Here is a 15,057-nt window from a genome sequence, read left to right as displayed (position 1 = left end):
TCAAGAGGCTTTTGAGTTCCTCTTCACTTTCTGCCATAAGGGTGGTGTCATCTGCATATCTGAGGTTATTGATATTTCTCCCGGCAATCTTGATTCCAGCTTGTGCTTCTTCCAGTCCAGCGTTTCTCATGATGTACTCTGCATATAAGTTAAATAAGCTGGGTGACAATATACAGCCTTGACGTACTTCTTTCCCTATTTGGAACCAGTCTGTTGTTCCATGTCCAGTTCTAACTGCTGCGTCCTGACCTGCATATAGGTTTCTCAAGAGGCAGGTCAGGTGCTCTGGTATTCCCATCTCTTTCAGAATTTTCCACAGTTTACTGTGATCCACACAACATTTTATCACTATGGATTCCCCCAAAATATAAAAACTGCATAATATAAACATATATTTCACCCACGTAAAATACTACAAACTAGATGCATTTAATACATTTGAAGAAACTTGTGAACATTAACCTTTATGTTAGTCATGTATAATTATTAAAAAGTAAAAAAAAGTTTCCTTAGTGTGTATGAATAATTTAATTTTCTTACAAAGATAATTTATACTATTTGAACATTTCCAAGAGTATAATGAATTTGTTGACTTTTCATGGTTTGAGGCTCAGTACAATTTCATTTCCATTTGTAGAAATTTACCTGAAAACAAGCATCTAAATAATAATTTAATTTTCCACCTAAAATGATATGCTATCAAATTAAAATCACTCCAATGATAAGGTAACTATAAGGACTACAAGAATAATGCACATTGTAAATCTGCTTATTATAAAGTCTGCTTTGCCCCCTTTTAGTGGCATGTGTGGTAGTCAAGAAATGAAGAACCATCAGTCACTGAGATATAAAGATATTACCTCATTTGTCTCATATCATCCACTTTTCTAAAGCAAGTACTTCAATAATTATTCCCGATAATTTATAATTGCTTTAAATAGTAAATCTACATTAAGCTATCATAAGTTTTCAACACATCATTATTTTGTGAGGCATGTAAGTTTCTTTCTCTCTCAGCACTACCCCATTCATGCATGCACACACACACAGGTGCACACACACACACACCACATACAAAGAATCACAAAGGCCTATGTATTCAATTTATATGTAAAACATGATGCAGAAGATCATGATTTCAGAAAACTAAGAACTTGAAAATGGACATTTTCATTCCTAAATTTTTTATTTACCACATTCAAATGTGTGTATGTGTGAGTGAGTAAGTGAGTGAGTGTGTGTGTGCGCGTGTGTTTGTGTACATGCAAGCGCTCAGTCTCTTCAGTTGTGTCCAACTCTTGGCAATCCTATGGACTGCAGCCCACCAGGCTCCCCTGTCAAGGAATTCTCCAGGCAAGAATACTGGAGTGGGTTGCCATGTCCTCCTCCAGGGAATCTTCCCGACTCAGGGATCGAACCCACACCTCCTGCATTGCAGGCAGATTCTTTATCCACTGAGCCACCTGGAAAGCCAATTCAAATGATAATTATAATAAATATTAATGCTAGTTTAAAAAAATTAAAATATTCAGTTCACTTCTGCTTTCTGGCTTTGTGGAAATACTCATTGTAACTCAGAGTTACAGAAAACAGAAAAACTGTCTTTCTTCAAGCTCCTAAAATTTCTATATTTTCATACAGATGAAATCTCAGACTTAAGCTAAATCTTGCAGGAACTGTAAAGGTTTATTTAGCCTTAGAGTTTTTACTTGTAACACATCTCTGTCAATAATCATATTTTTTAAGAACTTGGGATATGGTGCATCTATGGTCTTAACAACTGTCGTAATGTGAGAGTTGTCTGATTAATAATACAGGCAGACTTCATCTCTACCAGATTTCATGATTTTACCCTCTCATCTATATGTTTTGCTGCCAATAGTTTTCTTTAAAACCTAACTTGGATATTAAAAATTACTTACTGCTCAGATAATACCTTATTTTACAATAGGCACTTGGATAAGGAAGAAATTATTAAGATTAAAAAAAAAAGAAGTATAATAGGAAATTGCAGACAGGGGTATTAAGATGGCTAAGATGATAGGTCTCTAAAAAGAATTTAAAAGTAGTATTGAAGTGGGCATTACTGCATAGCAAAGTGGCCAGCTTTATATAAAAAATGCAAGGATCAAAAGAGTTTACTCAAAAGCATGCACAAAAGGAACAATCTTCCTTCGGTTTCTACTGTACTAATCATAAAAAGTTGTTATTGATTATCATTTATTTTCCACTATCTTCTCTCTTTTTAAAAGCAAATACTAGCATTATAGTCTCAAGTTTCTGCTAATGAATAATCATGTCAGTTGTCACTCAATTATCACTTTCAAACTTAATCTAAATTATGTACAGAGCCTTTTTTAATCTTTTTTTAAGTTCTTCCTTGAATTTAAAAGTCAAATTTTTTTTTCAAGAAGAGTAAGTTGATGGAAGATGGAGGCTGAGATTAAATCAGAAAGAATCACTGATCAAGGATGCTTGGAATTCTTATGAATACAAATAGCCTATCAAGGTTAATGAGTTCAATTCAAGTTTAGAAGGAGAGAAATATCCCACTTAGTATTTTCTATGCACACAGAGATTTAAGGTCTTTGGTGGAATTTGAAAGGTAAATTATGCAAACTCAAATGTAGCTTTCATTTGGGTTTTTCATAAGCTATTCTCAATTGTTTTACCCCAGTGTTGAACTACTTAAAATATATATTCTGGACCAACAAAAACTAATACAATTAGTGAGAAAGAGCAAAGGTCCCCTTGAATACTGACAACTTTTTCGAAATGAATGTGCTTTTAAAGAATTACTAGACAACAAATGCCAGCTTTGAAAAATAACCATAAAATTTTTCTGCAATATATTCTTTCAGTCAACAAATATTAACTGAGTGCCTAAATGCAAAGTAAAGTAGGCCTTAGGAAGCATCGTTACGAACAAAGCCTAGTGGAGGTGATGGAATTCCAGTTGAGCTATTTGAAATACTAAAAGATGATGCTCTGAAAGTGCTGCACTCAATATGTCAGCAAATTTGAAAACTCAGCAGTGGCCACAGGACTGGAAAAGGTTAGGTTTCATTCTAATCCCAAAGAAAGGCAATGCCAAAGAATGCTCAAACTACCGCACAATTGCACTCATCTCACACGCTAGTAAAGTAATGCTCAAAATTCTACAAGCCATGCTTCAGCAATATATGAACCATGAACTTCTAGATGCTCAAGCTGGATTTAGAAAAGGTAGAGGAACCAGAGATCAACTTGCCAACATCTACTGTATCACTGAAAAAGCAAGAGAGTTCCAAAAAAAAACATCTACTTCTGCTTTATTGACTATGTCAAAGCCTTGACTGTGTGTATCACAATTAACTGTGGAAAATTCTTAAAGAGATGGGAATACCAGACCACCTGACCCGCCTCCTGAGAAATCTGTATACACCTCAAGAAGCAACAGTCACAACTGGACCTGAAACAACAGACTGGTTCCAAATCAGGAAAAGAGTGTATCAAGGTTCTATATTGTCATCCTGCTTATTTAACTTATATGCCGAGTACATCATGAGAAACGCTGGGCTGGATGAAGCACAAGCTAGAATCAAGACTGCCGGGAGAAATATCAATAACCTCAAATATGCAGATGACACCACCCTTATGGCAGAAAGTGAAGAAGAACTAAAGAGCCTCTTGATGAAAGCAAAAGAGGAGAGTGAAAAATTTGGCTTAAAGCTCAACATCCAGAAAACTAAGATCATGGCATCTGGTCCCATCATTTCATGACAAATAGATGGGGAAACCATGGAAACAGTGAGAGATTTTATTTTGGGGGGCTCCAAAATCACTGCAGATGGTGACTTCAGCCATGAAATTAAAAGATGCTTGCTCCTTGGAAGAAAAGTTATGACCAACCTAGACAGCATATTAAAAAGCAGAGACACTACTTTGCCAACAAAGGTCCATCTAGTCAAAGCTATGGTTTTTCCAATAGTATTGTATGGACGTGAGTGTTGGACTTTAAAGAAAGCTGAGCACCAGAGAATTGATGCTTTTGAGCTGTGGTGTTGGAGAAGACCCTTGAGAGTCCCTTGGACTACAAGGAGATCCAACCAGTCCATCCTAAAGGAGATCAGTCCTGGGTGTTCACTGGAAGGACTGATGCTGAAGCTGAAACTCCAATACTTTGGCCACCTGATGTGAAGAGCTGACTCAGTGGAAAAGACCCTGATGCTGGGAGGGATTGGGGGCAGGAGGAGAAGGGGACGACAGAGGATGAGATGGTTGCATGGCATTACCGACTCAATGGACATGGGTTTGGGTGGACTCCAGGAGTTGGTGATGGACAGGGAGGCCTGGCGTGCTGCGGTTCATGGGGTCGCAAAGAGTTGGACACAACTCAGCGACTGAACTGAACTGAACTGAAGATAACATCAAGCATAATAAAATTCAAATTTTAGAGGTTCCAGAAGGAGAGGAGAAAGAAAGAGGCAAAAATGAATTTGGTGAAACCATGGTTGAAAATTTAACCTGTAGTAAGAAACACATATCCAGAACCAGAAACAAAGAAAATCCCAAACAAAATGAAAGAGATCTACGCCAAGACCTAGCATAGTTAAAACAGCAAAAGTTAAAGAAAGAATTTTAAAGGCAGTCAAAAAGAAAAAGAAAAACTGGAGTGTCATCCAAGGGAAGCCCCAGAGGCTATCACCTATTTCTCAGCAGAGACTTTGCAGGTCTACAGGGAACGGCATAGTATATTTTATTTAAAGTGATGAAAGGAAAAAATATCTACAACCAGTGATACTCACATGGCAAAGTTATTCAGAACTGAAGGAGAGAAAGTTTCCCAGACAAGCAAAAACTAAAAAGAGTTTAACAACAGTAAACCAGCCTTCCAAGAAATGTTAAAGCAACTTCTTTAAGTGGAAAAGGAAAGGCCCTATAAAGATAGGAAAAATGAATGAAAGGAAAAATGTACTTTACTAGGAAAGAAAAATACATAGTAAAGGCAATGAATGAACCACTTAAAAAGCGAGTGAAATGTTAAAAAACACAAGTCATAAAAACAAACCCATAGATACAGAGAACAGACTAATGGTTATCACAAGGGACGGGACAGAATCGGGGTTGGAGGCAAAAATGGGTAAAGGGGATCAAATGTATGCTGATGAAAAGAAACTAAATTTTTGGTGGTGAACACAATGTAGTGGAAAGGAGGAGAAATATAATACATGAAACTTATACAGTATTATGAACCAACATTACCTCAATAAAATATAAAATTTTAAGCCAAAAAAAGTTAAGTTGAATTAAAAAGTCACAGAGAGAATAGTCAATAATACTATAATTAACATGGCATGGTACATCATCTATAAAAACATAAAAATCACTATGCTGTACAGCTGAAACTAATATAGTATTCTAAGTCAACTATATTCCCATTAAAAAATTAATAAAGAAATAAACATGCAGAGGCTTTGTAAAGAAAATGTCACTGTTTAATTATCTTTAAACATGAACCTGAAACAAATCTAAAATATATTTGGTACTGATGCACTGACAAGATGAAAGAGAAAGTTAAGACTGCGGTAACATTAAATATTTCCTTTGGATTTTATAAAGTTAGATACTTTTCACACCAATTTTCTACCTTTCATTATAACTTAGGAAATTCTTCCAATGTGACTACTTATTACAATTGGAGCACAACTTCACAAACAACAACAGATACAGAGAAAGACTGATGCATATCTAGTTCCAAATGTGTCCTCCATGTTTGCATGGATCTAATTTACATAATTAAAATGGGAATTAAGCCATTTTCTTTTATCAAGTTCTTTCCTTTGATTTTTTAATAGTTTTTGATAATTACTTTTATCTAGCACCATCTGTGCTAGATAAAAGGCAAGTAGGAAACGGGAGCTGCCTAGTTACACTTCACTCATCATTCATGACTACTACACAACTCTAAATTGATGGAGGCATCGCACCTCTACCTCATGCAAAACAGCTAGAGATTTGAAAACTTTTCTATTTCCAAAGACAAAAATATCAGTAACACCTTATTGCTATGCCTTTTGCCAATTTCACCCCCACCTTGCTCCCCCACACCCACCACAAATAACTGCGGTTCCTTGAGAGAAGAAAGATCCCTTCTGTCTGAGGGAAGGGCTCAACTGCTAGTGGAAGAATATTTGCAGCTTCATAGGTATCCTGGCTTTGAGGTCCAAATGAAGAGAAATGAATCCGCAGAAATTTATCTATGTAATTAAAGTAACCATCTAGATAACTTGACATTATCTCCACCCAAACTTGAGTTCGTAAAACATCACAACCTTTATATTAAAATTTCACTAAGCAATGCTATGAAACAAAACTAAAGTCTTTTGAACATGGCTTAAACATAGCAAAGTCACCTCCACTTGGGCTGCCAAATGTACTTTCTCCTTGTCTTTTCGCTCCAAGCACCGCTTCACTTCCTCTAACTCAGAAGCCATTGCACTGAAGTTCAGCTGCACTCTCAAATCTGACATCTGCTTCTCCAGATCCTCTCGCTCAACCCCTTAAAAGAGAAAATGTAAAGCGTGATGGATGTTCGTTACTCACAGGATAATGTACTCTCAAATGGTAGGCTTATTAATATTAACTCTACTCCATACAATCCACTTATTAAATGTCGCTGTCACCAACGCACCATTCTATTATTTCAAGTCTTACACAATTTTCTAAAATACATAGCTACATCATCCAGTGTTATCCCATTTTGATACTGTACTTGGACTGCTATCTGATTTCCAGTATAATTTATTTCAGGAAAATTCTATGCATTTTTCTTTAATTTGTGTTATATCCCTATATTACCCCCAAACTCTAAAACAAAAATACTGAAAGAATTTTCAACTAAGCTTCTACAGCTTACTGAAGTTACTGAAGTTCACACAACAAAATGCTTTTCTTGCAACATAAGCAAAGGAGGCAGCTAAATCTTGACTGTGTTCTGACCTTTAACTTACTAGTTCTGGAGACAACAACCTACAATGAACAATATAAATTGACATAGTATATACTTTTAGTTCAATATGAAATATTTGGTATATGATGAAAAGGGCACTGTAACACCATCTTTTTAAAAAATAAACACAAAAACCCTTTTCTCAAAGAGCTTGCATTCTAAGAACAGGAAGAAGATATAAATAAAGTACTTCTATGAAGTTAAGATGTCAAAAACTGGCACATATACTCTTTTCTAGTACTTTCACTTCCAGAAAAGGAAAGAAGGAAGGAAACACTAGCAAATACAATTTACAGATCATTCATAAGACACATCCCAACTTCAGAAATATTAAACTGTCAAAATTGTACAGCGTGTATGAAAGATGCATAAGTATTTTAACAGGGATAAGAAGACCCTCAGATACTATACAGATATTTCCCTGTATCTGTATAATTTCTGTATAGTAAATGGTTATCATACAAAATCAGTCCAAAGGACAGAATGATTAACTCTATCTTAATAAGAAACTGAGTTTGTAAAAATTGGTTTAAAAGTTAGTTCTGAAAAATAGATAAAAAATTTCACCTAGCAAAGCAGATAAAGTTGGGTTGATATTTCAGGGAAAGGAAATAGCATAAAGCACCTAGGAACAATATTGGATTTCATATTCGGGTAACTGCACACATCACGTTCTACATAGCTAATACTTGTGAGGAAGGTGAGTCAGCAGACTCAGCAGTCATGCGCTGCCAGGGAGCTTGGAAATCAGCCTACAGACTAAGAGTTAGCAAACATTTTCTGTAAAAGGTCAGACAGTAAATATTGCAGCTATATGGTCTCTGTCAAAACTACTCATCTTTGATATTATATTACAAAAGTGACCTGGACAATGCATAAATGAATGGGAGTAGCTGTATTCCAATAAAGTTTCTATATTCAAAAACAGGAAGCAGTCTGGATTCGGCTCTGGATTTGGCAGGCGTGGGCAAAGGAGTGGGCCATCCTTTGCCCACTCCTGCTAGATCATCAACCTGAAAATATGCATATTTTTACGTATAAATGTATTTATTCATTTGAAAAATACATGTATCCATTCATCTTAAAAATAACTTTTATAAATTTATTAATATATACCCACGTGTTCCAAGTCACTTTAGTCATGTCCAACTCTTTGTGAACTCATGGACTGTAGCCTGCCAGTCTCCTCTGTCCCTGGGATTTTCCAGGCAAGAATAATGGAGTGGGTTGCCATCCCCTCCTCCCGGGAATCTTCTCCAATCAGGGATCGAACCCATGTCTTTTAAGTCTCCTGCATTGGCAGGCAGGTTCTTTACTGCTGAGCCACCTGGGAAGCCCATATAAATATGCATATGTGTGTGCATCTCTCCCTCTATAGTACCCAGCTATCTATATATAGATCTAGACATGTTTCATGGTATATATAATATTAGAATATACACACATATATGCAAATTAATGTTAGTATGAATATTATTATATAACTTATGAAGATAATATATATGATTATGTATATAAACATACACATATATGTATTTTATAAAACACATCTATGTATTTGATGTGGAGACGTAATATTTTGATATGTTTTACACACAAAATAGCAGTAGTAGCGTATTGTTAGTTGCTCAATCGTGTCCGACTCTTTGTGACCCCATGGATTATAGCCCACCAGGCTCCTCTGTCTATAGGACTCTCCAGACGAGAATACTGGAGTGGGTTGCCATTCCCTTCTCCATAGGAGCTTCCCAACCCAGGGACTGAACCTGGATCTCCTGCATTACAGACAGATTCTTTACCGTCTGAGCTACAGGGAAGTTCCTACATAAAATATTTAAGTGTAGATATATATAAAGGTATAACACATATATGCATATATAATGAAACATTTATAAAAATTAAAATACTTAAAACACAAAGTATACAACACAAATAGTGTTAGAGACACTCTCCTCCCAGAGGATTATCTCATATGCTCCATTTTAAAGAATTCTTGCTACAAACGTTGATGGGTCGGTAGAGGATAGCAGTTAAAGAGTTCAAGCCTGGAAAGAAAAAATATTTGGTTTGCTACTTCCCACAAATCTGACTTTAAGCAAGGAATTCGATTTTTTTGCTTTTCAGCCTTTAAAAAAAAATCATTAAAATGGAAATAAGAAGAGTATCCTTCTAATAGAATATTTCTAAGAACTAAAAGACATAGTGGAAGATGAGTAGCATGATGCCCTGTAAGAATTCAATAAATTATGAGAGGTTTTAATCAAGAGAATAACATGACGGGTTTGTGTCTCAGAGGGTCCCTTTTGTAGCAGGACAGAAGATAGATTACAGACAAACTAGCATAATATAAGAGGGTAACAGAGATGAGATAAAGCATGCCTAAACTGGGTTAGTGGGAACACGAAAGAAGCCACTTCAAGAGCTGTCAGGATCTTCAAACAGACAGGATACAGAGACTAATTATATGGAGCGGAGAAGTAAGTTTGGACGTTCTTTGTATTTCAGGCTTATCTGGATAAAGAAACATTTAACCAGTTAAGAGAGGAAATAAAAACAGGTTTGGAGGAAAGTATGAATTCAGTTGTAAACCTGTTCCTGAGCATGCTGGAACAGTACAGAGACACCGAAGGAGCATCTCCATCTGGAGGGTTGGAGGTCAGGAGAGTGAGAAGAGCTCCCTTTAGGGATCATCCTTCCTGGGTGATAGCTAAAGCCTAAGATTAAATAACAACCCCAGAGGAGAAGCACCAAGTGAGAAAATCCATAAATAGGATTCTAGAACATAGCAACATTTAAAATGCAAACTGGAAACAAACGGAAAAGATTCAGATGGAAAGACTGAAAACAACTAAGACAGACGAACCAGGAAACAGTAGGAACAATCAGGTCAGTGGAAGAGCTTTAAGGGAGAGGAAACAAATGGGCAAAAACCAACGCAAGTAATTAAAAATTCCTTTGAATTTGACAGAGGAGACCACTAATAAACTAAGCAAAGTCAATTTTAGAAGCAGAAGTGGAAGTCATTTTGCAGTGAGTAGAGGAACAAAGAGCAGGCAGAAGATGACAAGTACAATTTCTTACATAGAATTTTTTTAAATAATGCAAGCATTCTACAAAGATGAAAACTCTAGAATTATTAAAAGAAGGTGAAGAAGTCCATTGACACAACAATAAAAGAACTTTAAGATTTTCATTAAGCCTGGTAAGTAGCTTAAAAAAGTGAGATTCTCTGAATCCTCAAAGACACCAAAAATAACTAGATTTTATAAGACAACAAAACATAACAAATGTACCATAGAATCTTTTTCCAGACGAAATGAGAATTCCCATGTACAACTTCATGAAAATCTGGTGAATAATCTTAATACTATATTTTACTTTTAAAAATAAATTGTAAAGTTGTTCAGTGGCTAAGCTGTGTCTGACTCTTTGCGACCCCATGGACTGTAGCAAACAAGGCTTTCCAGGCCTTCACAGTCTCCTGAAGTTTGCTCAAACTCATGTTCATTGAGTGGGTGATACCATCCAACCATCTCATCCACTGTCGTCCCCTTCTCCTCCTGCTTTCAATCTTCCACAGCATCAGGGTCTTTTCCAATGAGTCAGCTCTTCGCATCAGGTGGCCAAAATACTGGAACACAGCATTAGTCCTTCCAGTGAATATTCAGGGTTGAGTTCCTTTAGGATTGACTGGTTTGATGTGCTTGCTGTCCAAGGGACTCTCAAGCACCACAGTTCGAAAGCATCAATTCTTCAGCACTCAGACTACTTTATGGTCCAACTCTCACATCTGTACATGACTACTGGAAAAACCATACCTTTGCCTATACAGACCTTTGTCAACAAAGTGATGTCTCTGCTTTTTAATACACTAAGTTTGTCATAGCTTTTCTTCCAAGCTTCTAATGTCAAAATATGTTTAAATTACAATACCACATGAAACTCAACTGAACTTGCTGCTAAGTCGCTTCAGTCATGTCCGACTCTGTGCGACCCCATAGACGGCAGCCCACCAGGCTCCCCCGTCCTTGGGATTCTCCAGGCAAGAAGACTGGAGTGGGTTGCCATTTCCTTCTCCAATGCATGAAAGTGAAAAGTGAAAGGGAAGTCGCTCAGTCGTGTCTGACTCTTAGTGACCCCATGGACTGCAGCCTACCAGGCTCCTCTGTCCATGGGATTTTCCAGGCAAGAGTGCTGGAGTGGGGTGCCATTGCCTTCTCCTTAATGGCATGCAAATATGTTAGGACAAGTATGTCAAAATCTGCCATTTTCTGGTAGATTCAGAAGATTTTCTGGTAATGTGGGAATTCTAACTTAGGCAACATATTGAGTTAAGTGTAGGGAATCTGGGAATTTATAACATCAAACACTTTCTATGGTAATCTAGGCATTTGAGTAAAATGCCTTAATATTTAAATGATTTAGAGCGGAACAATCTTTAGTAGTCTGTTAGAAAACATTATAAAATTTCAACATCACCATTTCTGTTAAACACAAAACTTTCAAAAAGAAACACATCCAGAGTAATTAAATTCTACAACCAAAATCAACAGCTCCACTGAAAAAACATTCTAAAGATTTTCAAACACAATGCCTTTCTAATCAACATTAAAAAAGCCAGTCAGATGGTTCATGACCACTTCTACAATCTGATTAATTTTTTTTTCCAAATCTCCAGGTAACAAAACAAAGATAGAATATTAATTTATATTGAAAATCAGATTAAGAGAAAGTGAAAAGCATAGGGATTTCCAATTTAAGTAAAAATACACACACAAAAATACACTCACACGTATGTGTGTGTGCATGCGTGCACATATGTATGTCGTGTTGTTGTGAAGTCATGAAGTCGCTCAGTCGTGTCCGACTCTTCGTGACCCCATGGACTGTAGCCCACCAGGCTCATCTATCCATGGAATTTTCTAAGCAAGAGTACTGCAGTGGGTTGCCATTTCCTTCTCCAATATATGTATGTGCATGTATTTTTTAAAAATTCCACAACTGGCTTGTTGGCTCTTTCTAAAAGGAAGACTCATAAGATAAGCAGGTCTGACAACTGAAATGGGTTTAAAAATCAAGCAGAGAAGACATTAAAACTGGACACTAATATCAACAACAAGCAAGAGAAATTTGAAATTAAACACACAATGCTATTTACATTAACATCCCCCAAATTAAATGCATGCATGCCAGTCACTCAGTGAGGTCCACCTCTTTGCTACCTCATGAACTGCAGCCCACCAGGCTCCTCTGTCCATGGAATTTTCAGGTAAGAATACTGTAGTGGGTTGCCATTTCCTACTCCAGGGGATCTACCCGAGCCAGGAATCAAACCCATGTCTCCAGAGTCTCCTGCATGAACAGGCAGATTCTTTACCACTGAGCCACCTGAGAAGCCCAAAAATCAAATACTTAAGTATAAATCTAACAAAATCTATATGATGAAAACTACCAAATTCTGATGAAAGAAATCAAGGATGAACAAAATAAATGGAGAGATAATCCATTTTCATGGACAGGAAGACTCAATATTGTCAAAATGTCAGTACTTCTCAACTTCAGCAATAGATTCAACGCAAGCCAATCAAAATCCCAGCAAGTTATTTTGTGTATATTGACAACCTGATTCTAAAGTTACAAAGAGTGGCAAAGAATCCCAAATAGCAAGAGCAACACTGAAAAAGAAGGAAAGAGTTGGAGGACTGACACTATCCAACAAAACAGTGTGGTACTGGCCAAAAAAAAAAAAAAAAGACAGGTAGACACCTGGGACAGAACCAAGAGCCCAGAAGTAGACCCACATAAAACAGTCTACTGATCTTAGACAAAGAACAAAAGCAATACAACGGGGAAAAGAGTCTTTTTAAACAAAGGACACTAGAACTGAAGACTCACACGCAAAAAAAAAAAAAACTGAATCTAGACACAGAATTTAAATCTTCCACGAAAATTAATTCAAAATGGATCACAGATTTAAGTGTAAAATGCAAAATTATAAAACTCTTAGAAGGTAAAGAGAATTATTTGCAGTTTGGCAATGACTTTTTAGATATAACACCAAACTCACAATCCATGAAAGAAAGAAGGAATAAGCTGGACTTCATTAAAATTAAAAATTTCAGCTCTGTGAAAGATAATCTTAAGAGAACGAAAAGCCAAACCGTAAACTGTGCGATATTATTTGCAAAGACATACTGATAAAGGACTGCTATCCAAAATATACAAATGACTCTTAACGATAACAGGAAAACAACTAAGAAATGGGCCAAAGACTTTAATGAATATCTCAGCAGAAAAGATATATATATATATATATATATATGTGTGTGTGTGTGTGTGTGTGTGTGTGTATATAGTAAATAAGCATATGAATAAATGCTCCACACCATGTTATCAGTAAAATGCAAATTAAAACAAGATGCCACTACAAACCTATCCGGATGGCTAAAATACAGAACGCTGACAATTCTCAATGTTGAGAAGGAGGCAGAACAACAGGAAATCTCATCACTGCTGGTAGAAGGCAAAATGATATAGCTATTTTGGAAGAGAGTTTGAAGATTCTTACAAACCTAACCACTCTTGTCATATGACTGAGCAATCACACTCTCTGATATTTATCCAAAAGAGATGAAACCTTAAGTCTATACAAAAATCTGCACACAGATGTTTAGTTTTCAGCAGTTTTATTCATGATTGCCAAAATGTGGAAGAAACCAAGACAGGCTTCTGTACATAAATGGATAAATAAACTGTGGTACATCCAAACAATGAAATATTATGCAGTGCTTTAAAAACAAAAAAGTTTTATTTTGTTTTGTTTTTCTTTTTCTTTTGAAGAACTTTCAAGCCATGAAAAGACATGGAGGAAACTTAAAAGGAAATTACTAAGTAAAGAAGCCAATCAGAAAAGGCTACATACTGTATGATTCCAACTATTGATTTATTAGATTCTGGAAAAGGCAAAACTAAGGAAACGATAAAAAGATGAGTGTTTGTCAGAGGTTAGGGGGAGAGAGGGATGAATAGTGAAACACAGAGAATTTTAAGGACAGTGAAACTACACTATGATATTATAATGATGGATACATGTCATTACATGTTTGTCAAATCCTATGGAAAACACAATACCAAAAGTGGACCCTACAGTAAACTATGGGCTTTGGACGACAATGATGTGTCAATATCCAATTCATCAGTTACAACAAATGCACCACTGGGGTGAGGGATGTTGACAGCTGAGGAAACTGTGATATGAAGAAGCAGGCATACTCAGGAAATCTCTGTACCATCTGCTCAATACTGCTATAAAATTATGTCTGTTTGTAACAACTGCATGCTAAACTATGATTAATTTGGAAAACCTTGTAGTAGATCAAGAATATGGTGAAAAAAACAGAAGAAAAGCTATTTTGAAAATGAAAATTATTTCAGAAAATCAAAAACAACAGAAATTAACACAATATTGTAAACTAACTATACTCCAATAAAAGTTTTTTAAAAAGGCCCCAGACATTTACAAATCAGAAATATACCTCTCCTAAACCTCCAGTCATCTCCCTGTTCATCCTGAAGACTTGACTGTTGCCTGGAAATCTGAGATACTTGATGATGTAAACCCTTTGGATCTCCTTCTGCTTTCATAAGCTGTGTGCGGAGCTCTTCTACCTAAATACATATAATCAAAGGTGAAGCTTTCATTAGTTTTAAAAGCAGGAAAACAATAATTGAACTTATAATTATTACAAATTATTTCCCTAGGGAAAAAATCACTTCCCACAGATTATTATAAGCACAAGTTGAAACCAAGTTACTTTCATTATGACAAGCACAGAGGAATAGTCCCTTGCTTCACTTCTTTATTCCTATTCCTTTCACAATGAAGGTATTTTCCCCTTCTTTGTGTCTATGACAAATAATTTGACCACATTTTACAAAATCCCTATTTTCACCTCAATCTACTCTACTACTATTAACCCAAATCACCTCCTGTTAAGTACTGTATGTTTTTACATTTTTCATTTATTTTCTTTCATGTGAATGTAGTCTATTGGTTGGTAAAGTCA

At 36.1% G+C, this 15,057-nt stretch overlaps 1 protein-coding gene across 46 annotated transcripts in view; it reads right to left on the bottom strand.

The window, feature by feature from the left end:
- The window catches only part of CEP128 (centrosomal protein 128), a 481,052-nt gene that overhangs the window by 349,241 nt on the left and 116,754 nt on the right, over positions 1-15,057 (bottom strand). For 35 of the 46 annotated variants that reach the window (XR_015133909.1, XR_015133910.1, XM_086319370.1 and 32 more), the window contains 2 exons: positions 14,527-14,659; positions 6,396-6,541 (listed from right to left, as the gene is read on the bottom strand). The exons of 6 other annotated variants lie outside the window; for them this stretch is intronic. Coding sequence is in view for 38 of the 40 variants with exons in the window: in XM_086319370.1 (XP_086175496.1) it covers positions 6,396-6,541; positions 14,527-14,659 (279 nt within the window). In the remaining 2 variants the exon portion in view is untranslated. The remainder of the gene's footprint in view (positions 1-6,395; positions 6,542-14,526; positions 14,660-15,057) is intronic. 5 more of the 46 variants (XM_086319402.1, XM_086319408.1, XM_086319403.1 and 2 more) reach the window with 1 other exon arrangement.

The sequence above is a fragment of the Bos grunniens genome, chromosome 10, assembly GCF_055505025.1.
Source record: "Bos grunniens cultivar Pamir isolate PY7600 chromosome 10, Bosgru_T2T1.0, whole genome shotgun sequence".
Lineage (NCBI taxonomy): Eukaryota > Metazoa > Chordata > Mammalia > Artiodactyla > Bovidae > Bos > Bos grunniens.
This window is presented reverse-complemented; position numbering and strand designations above follow the sequence as displayed.